The 8,122-nt window shown below is 36.8% G+C and overlaps 1 protein-coding gene across 3 annotated transcripts in view; it reads right to left on the bottom strand.

The window, feature by feature from the left end:
* The window catches only part of LOC107557084 (sodium-dependent proline transporter-like), a 13,122-nt gene extending 5,600 nt beyond the window's left edge, over window positions 1-7,522 (bottom strand). For 2 of the 3 annotated variants that reach the window (XM_016240405.1, XM_016240407.1), the window contains exons 1-6: window positions 7,031-7,356; window positions 5,818-6,043; window positions 4,268-4,399; window positions 3,910-4,058; window positions 3,756-3,799; window positions 852-990 (exon numbers count right to left, since the gene is read on the bottom strand). In XM_016240405.1, the coding sequence (XP_016095891.1) occupies window positions 852-990; window positions 3,756-3,799; window positions 3,910-4,058; window positions 4,268-4,399; window positions 5,818-6,043; window positions 7,031-7,150 (810 nt within the window). In that variant the 5' untranslated portion in view covers window positions 7,151-7,356. The other variant, XM_016240406.1, reaches the window with a different exon arrangement.
* Between the last annotated feature and the right edge of the window lie 600 nt (window positions 7,523-8,122).

Genomic DNA, 8,122 nt, shown 5'->3' with positions numbered 1-8,122 from the left:
ACAGTTTAACCCAAATATCCAGATGTGTGCAGCACATTTTATGGAGGACTGTTTACTGATCATGGGAGAGTAACGTTAGACTAAAATGCCGGCAGTTCTGACTCACGTAAGTTACGTTTTCATTTAAAGGATTTGCCACTGATGATTCAAAAACAAGTTTTGGGCAGTAGAGTAGCACTTGTTGTTTGTCATTTCTCTGATCACAAATGCAGACAGAGTTCTATGTTTACGCGGTGCGATGGAATGCAATGCAACACAACACGTAAAAAGACAGTACAAGTCATTATAATCAGTAATTATGTCCCCACTGGATGCAACAAATGCCTCGTTTGTAATGGGATTTCATGTTTTTGTCTCGTCGCTCCGGCCGGGACACGGCATCAACAGTATGTGAGGGGCGTAACATTTCCGTCTCACGCTTGAGGTATTCGGCCAATCACAACGCACTGGATAGCTGGCCAATCACAGCACACCTCGCTTTTTCAGCTATGATGAGCTTTGTAAAAATCGATGCGTTTCAAAAAGGCGGGGCATAGAGGAGAAAAAATAATGTACAGTATGTGGAAAATAATGTTTTTATTTTTTTACTTTAAACCGCATAAACACATTTCATTACACCAAATACACAAAATAATGTTCTTTTTAGCAGCATCATATTACCCCTTTAAACTTTAAATGTAAAAATGAATATTGGCAAAAACAAATCCAAATATTAATAAAAATTATAATAGTATCTCAATGATACTAAAATGGCCTACTGGTCTACACCTATTTTCCCTTCGGGAAAGAAGCCAACTGGATGTGCTGTGGATCTCTGTAAGGCTTTCAGGTGTGTCTGGGTGAGGTCTCACCTTGCCGGAGCTGTGAATGCCCTTGAGCATGCAAAGGAAAATGACGACCCAGGCAGCCAGCAAGCACAGAGCTAGAGGCCAACGCACTGGACCGGGATCATGCAGCCCTTCACTGTTCACTACACCCAGAACCTTTTCACTGAACACACACAAACACTCGGTGTAAGATTCAAGAATTAGGTAATTGGCTTCATCGCATGTTAATAGTCTCAGCGAGTGTTTCAGGTGTGGTTTGTGCTACATTAGCATTAATCCCACCACAGAATACTAGAATAGATTTTACAAGTCTGTATGTGTCAGTAGCAGTAGCACTTTGGACTTGAACGCATGTTTTCTGTACTTTATCACACCACTAACTGTGGTATTTTTCGATTCAAAGATGTGAACAAGCATGAAACACAAGCAAAACAATTTGCTAACAGCAGTTAATGAAGGTGAGCATGACAATCAACAAAGAATATTTTACAGCATTAATTAACATATATTAATGAAAGATATTTTTGATGTTTTTTAAAGAAATTGTTTATGCTCATCAGGGATGCATTTAGTCGATTCAATATACAGTAAAAACAGTAATATTCTGAATCTATATTTTAAAAATGTATTATTATATCCGGTCTTCAGTGTCACATGATCCATCAGAAATCATTCTAATATGCTGAATTGTTGCTCAATGTTTTGTTTAAATCATGGTACATATTTCAGGAAGTATTTCTTACAGCCTTTATTAAAAAAAAAAGGAATTATTTTAAATAATTAATAAATAATAATTTTGAATTACTTTCAAAAAAATCTTACTGACTCCAAACTTCTGAACAGTAGTACAGATTAATGTTAATTTCAACATACACATATTTAACATTTAAAGTTATAAATTAACATGAACATATGAATGAATTTGAATTCACACAAACAATTATTAATAAATGCTGTAAATATTTGTAAATTTTTAATTCATGATGCCTAATGCATTAATGTTACCAAATTTAACCTTATGTAAAATGTTACCCAGATTTCTGTGGAAAGCTTTGATAAATAATGTTTATCAAAAAAAGTTTATAACTTTCCCAGTAATTCAAACATTTTTACAAACTACAACATTTTTACTAAAACACAAAAGGTAATCATTAAAACTAAAATGAAACTAAATGTATTGGATTTTGTTTTAAAATCCTTTTTCATTTAATTGTATTTATTTCTGAAGGAATGTAATTTGCAGACTAATTTAGTAAATGTGTATAGACTAGAGAAACTGTAGGGATGCACCGATACCACTTTTTTCAATACTGGGTACAGAAACCAAAAGAATAGGCCTGTGTATAATGCTCGTTGGCTTAGTTCATTTAGCAAATAGATATTTTCTTCAGTTATTCTGACAATTAATTATGCCCATTAAAATGTATTATACAAACTTTTGTTACTTTCCCGGTTCATTTTATTGCTCTATTGTATTCCATCTTTAATTTAATAGCACATTAGAGCTGCTCCATTGCAGCGGCTCAGTACTGTAATCACAAGACACTTTCCTGTTATAATGTAGGGAGCCACTCTTTAATACACGAGTTTCACAATTTGAGTTGAATTACTGAAATAAATGAACTTTTCCACGACATTCTAATTTATTGAGATGCACCTGTAAATCTTGTAACAGTGATGAACATATTTTCTGAAATAAGTTGCGTTTTTCATCATCTGAAAGTGCTGAGACTTATATTCCAAAGCCACCTATATAATGCAATTAACATCAAGTAAGCAAAACATGCACAACGCGCACATACATTTGTATTGTGCAGAAAGAGAGAGATACGTACAGGCTGCTAGTTTCACTTTCGCTTTAAATAAAGTCGTGTATGCTTGACATTTAAAATAAATGTTGTTTATAATGAATGCCCCTTTAATTTTTGTTTTGTATTTACGATTTAGTTTTAATCCAAATGAGGCGTGTGCTAATGGAGCGAACAGCAATCAAGATCATGCAAGAGAAGTGTGCGCACTCACTCGCTGTCTCTCTTGCTCTCTCTCCTTACTGTCAAGTAACTTAAAGGTGACATATTATGCCCCTTTTTACAATATGTAATATAAGTCTCAGGGGTCCCCAGAATGTAACTGTGAAGTTTTAGCTCAAAATACCCCACACATCATTTATTATATCATTTTGAAAATGCCTATTTTGAGTGGATGCAGAAACACGCCGTATTAGAGCATGTCTTTTTAAATGCAAATGAGATGCTCCCCGCCACCTTTTCCAGAAAAGAGCTGCACCATTACAGCTCGTAGCTGCTAAAAAACATCTGTTTTGGTTCTGTTCATCATGTTTATTGTGTTGAAATCATGCGTTTTAAACCATATTAGTTTAAACTTTTGATATAAGGTTTTCTGAGTGCACACATCCGAAGCACACGTACAGAAAGTGGCTGTCACAGCATGTGAGTACTAAACTAAGTTCTCATTCACACACAAGTTTACGTTAAAAACACGCATAAGTACAAAAACAGTCGGTTAGGACTGTGAAGGTAAACAGCTGGGAAATAAATTGCATGTTTATTTTAGATCTGTGTGGCAGGCAGCAGCAATATACAGTAAATAAATCAATAAATCCACTACTCTCTTGTCTCCTCTGAGTCTGGGACTGTAAATAGTGTTCTGTGCTCATCTGTGCAGCCAATGACAAAACAGTAAGCATGTTTTGCTCAAACTTTCGCCATGGCATTAGAACTGGTACACCGTTGTCACTTGTGAAATCAAAATGACAGTGCCGTGAGTGGAAACTTACAGATTAAGGGGCGGTAATATTATAATGAGATCCCTTTGCAATGTCACTAGGGGAGCGAGATCAGACGCGCTCTTTTTTTCAGACGCTTGCAAAAAAAATCGGTGCATCCCTAAATAATTGAGAATTCTTACTTCCAGAAGACTTCAGAGGGACTTTGGGTGACATTAGTTTTGTTCTGTAGAGAAAACAGAGATATTTTTATTCTGAATAAGAAAAACATTAATGATTAATCTGGATTACGTAAAAAATTCTATATTAACCTACTAGCAAACAAGTAAGACTTACTCGACAAAAGGGAATGTTATGAAGAGCATCACATGACCAGGGCAGAGGACTTTGGAATGAACTGCCCAGGTAGTAGAACGTCCAAGCGATAATAACATTATAATAGAGACACACAAGAGTGGACACACACAACATCCCTATACCAATCCCTGCAACGAGACCAGGACAACACAATCATCTCCATTTGTTTAGCCCTGTATTTAATTACTGATGATTACAAAACAGAAGGACCATTCATTTTTACTTCTTATGCAAAGTGGAGCTACGAGACTTTGAATAATAAATATAACTCAAAACCACAGCCCAATTTACAAACCATGATTAAGCCAGAGTCAATGAATTACATGTGTAATGCTACCTTTGAGGAGGGGACAGCACTTCCAGACGGTGATGGGACCTGCGGCTCCATACTGGCCCAGGCTGAGCTCCATGAGGAAGAGAGGCATTCCCGTGAAGAAAAGCATGATGAAGTATGGGATGAGAAACACACCTGCAACCCCACACAGTCAAGATTCATGACTTTATAAACTTGTTTACATTCTTTTTCCATTTTAATTCCTGTTGTTAATATTTATTGTTGGATTTTTAACCACTTTTATTCATACCAACAGTAAAAACAAGACAGGAAGTGATGGAATGAGGAGGCTGGATTTGAAAAATATGAGTCGGTTTCAAAGTTCACCCGCATAAGCACCACAGCTCAACAAGTTGGAGCATGTGCACTAACCACTAAGCCACAACCCCAAATTTTGTCATTTATGCCAGTGAATCCACACTCCTAAATCACAGGCATTTGTCAATGGGATTTTTCCCTCCTCAGGATTTGTATTATTCACACATTTCACATCAAATAAGTCTACTAAAACCATGCGAAACATTTAAAAAACAGTATTACAAATAGAATATATATTGCAAATCCTTTTACATTACAAGTGCTGTTAATTCTGGATTTAACAAATCATTTCATGAACAGAACTGAAACATCAGTGTGTGTGTGTGTGTGTGTGTGTAATATGTAAGAGAAAAGGAAGCAATTTCAGTGTCCACTTTCACACACCACCGGCTCTCACTGTGTTTCTTTGGTTTCAATTCTGGTATTTAGCTATAGTTCAGAGTTGATCTTCAAAGTGTTGTTTGAAATTGTCAATTAGAGTCTTTCCTTTTTAAGAATTTACTATTGTAACATGAAACATAAAACTTCCAATCTCGTTTAAGTCCAGCTCAAGGAAATTACAGTGCTTTTCTACATCCCCCTCCAACAATCCATGAACAGGTCTCTTCATTTGTATTACTAACCATCTTTACATTGCAAATATCTTCCTTTTTTGAGGCCTTAATGGTTTGGGCTCATTTGTTTCAGCGGTTTAAAGAGGAGTGTGCCCTCCTCCCTACTACAGGGAAAGGTTTTTGGTTTTGGTTGGTTGGACAGAGTGCAGGATTTCAGCTTAGGGTGACTAAACATCCCAGTTTACCCATGAAAGACCCATTTACACAGGAAGTACATAAAATCTCTTAGGAGTTTATGTGGGAAAATCATGGTTACTTATTTCAGACACACTGATTTTTTTAATTAAGGCACGGTCACATAAACAAAATTTACACAAAATTTTGTGGGGGGAAAAAGGTCCATTGTCCATAGCATAGTGATGTACGAAGCACAGCTCACACCAAAGTAATTTTTTAAACGAGCAGTTTTCTGTTGGTCAATACAGCAAATCTGCATGATCAACCTAAACATGAACAAAATCCGCTTTGGGAACTTTTCAGCCCTCAAGCAAAACTCCTGATTGTGTGGATTCCTATTAAAATGACAAAATTTTGCTGCAAAACAGTAAATGTGACCATACCTTTACAGAATAGTGTACATCCTAACAGATTAGCTATCATATTTACTGTACTGTCACTCACCTCCTCCGTTTCGGTAGCAGAGGTAGGGGAACCTCCAGACATTTCCCAGGCCAACACAGTAGCCAATACAGGAGAGCAGAAATTCATATTTGCCGCCCCACTGATCTCTGGGAGGCTGAGCAGGAGGAGCTGATGCAGAGGATGGAGGCTGGTGCTCAGTTCGAGTCTGGGATACGGGACTGATGACATCGTGAGAAGACACAACCCCGTTCTGCTGTGCAGGACTCTGTCAAGAAGATAATTCAAAGCTTATGATCTCTGATCAAACACAACCATATGACAGATAAACAACACACCTCTTTGTCATCCAGAATATCTAGAACTAAAATTAAAAACCAAAATTTGCTGTCAAAATGAACACTGCTACCTATCTGGCCTTAAAACCTTCAAACTTCTAGCTTTTAAAACTACTTCACCATGGCTTTCTCAAGCCAACATCAAAGTTTGCCTAGGCTTTTTAAAATCTAGTTTACATTACTTATCTTCTCATCTGTATACAATATAAAAACATGTACTATAGTCTACTGTGCAGTCCAGATTGAGGAACTAATGGTCAGTTTAGTCAGTGTAGTGTGTATCCAAGTGAACCAAAAGGGAAGTATCTTGATTGCTAAAGGAACATGGATGACACACTACTGAAAAAGGCTGTCACCGACATCATTTGCAGGCATTTTTCATCATATAAATATTAATAACATTATCAATAATATTCATAATTATTATAATATTTTTTTTCTACGGTTGCCTATAATTCTGACAAAATGCAGGCCTACGTTAAATTATGTAAGGGGGTCCTAAAGGTATAGTAACTTCATCCAAAAAATTAACACGAGTCACCATTCACTGTTATTGTATTGAAAGAAGATGCAATAAAAGGGTATGGTGACTGAAAGCTGTAATTCTCTTTTTGTGTGGAAAAAGTCAAAACATTTTTGAAACCAAATGGGGGTAAATAATGTCAGAATTTTCATTTTTGGGTGAAGTATTCCTTAAGACGTTTAATAATACTAATCACACACACACACACATACACACATACACACACACGCGCGCGCAGCCGTGGACAGGAATGCGGACAGACGTGTTGTGTTACCTCGACAGACCTGCAAGCCAACAAGTGTTCAAACGACTCCAAGTTTCTTTCAAAACTCAAATAACATCAAACCATGACATGTTGTCGTTTTAAATAAGTATTAGTGTGTATTTGAAGTACCTCTCTAGTAGGAGCTGTGCTCACAGTCACGTTCCCAGGTGCTGTTCTTGTCTCCTCACTCGGCATCTCCCCAGCGCTCTTCTTCTGATGCTCGCTACATTGTTCACTTAATGGTTTCATCGAAACTCCTGGTTGACTTTTAAAACAGACTGTAATGTTTTAGATCCCTTACATAAACCACGTTAGAATAAAACAGAGTAACCTTGAATAAAAAGCGCAGGTGGACTCCGATGATCCATGGTGGTTGGGGGAGGGAGAAACAGTCAATGTATGAAGGGAAGCGCCGGTGTGTGTGTGTGTGTGTGTGTGTGTGTTCCGCACACAGTGCTCACCTGTCACCTTCCTGCAGGTAAACTCGTAATGCCCCTCCTAAGAACACTACTGGTCATTCCCATTCTCCATCATTTTAATATTTATCAGTACATATGTTTTTCAGTTTGTCACTGTCTTTCTTTGTTGACAAGTCCCGTGTCTCTATACTGCGTAATTTGTGGTAGGATAATGTGTCTCAGATGTGACATCGAATGTGAAAGCTTTATTTTCGTAGGGCAAAAAAAAAAAAAAAAAACCGTCAGCTTTCAAACATCTCACTCTACGAAGCGAATTGGTCTCGATGGAACAGGAAGCCACTTCACCAAGTTCATTACAACAGCCGGAAACCGCAGTGTGTGCTGGCTTGGTATAAACTCGATTTGTGAGTCAACAACAAACGCAAAAATGTATTTTTCAAAATATATTGTGAATAAATCTAAATAGTTTTATTCAGTCAATATAAATACAATATAAGCCTACATTATATTATATTTATATTTAATGTTATATGTTGGTATTAATATAAATACCAAAAGCTCTCGGATTACAAAATGGCATTAATCAACATATTCTCTCAACATAAGTTCTACAAACTTTCCAATACTGAGCTCTGTAAAAACCATGACTAAAACAGAAAATAATGTAAACATTTTGCTTTATAGGGCGCAAGCCCCAAGGGGGCGAAGACAATATATTAAGACATGACAGATCCCCACCAGTAAACTGATGCCTCGTTCTCTATTTATGACATACTGACACAAAGTTCAAATGATTTGCAAT

This window comes from Sinocyclocheilus grahami, unplaced genomic scaffold (assembly GCF_001515645.1).
Source record: "Sinocyclocheilus grahami isolate Dianchi unplaced genomic scaffold, SAMN03320097.WGS_v1.1 scaffold588.1, whole genome shotgun sequence".
NCBI classification, from domain to species: Eukaryota; Metazoa; Chordata; class Actinopteri; order Cypriniformes; family Cyprinidae; genus Sinocyclocheilus; species Sinocyclocheilus grahami.
This window is presented reverse-complemented; position numbering and strand designations above follow the sequence as displayed.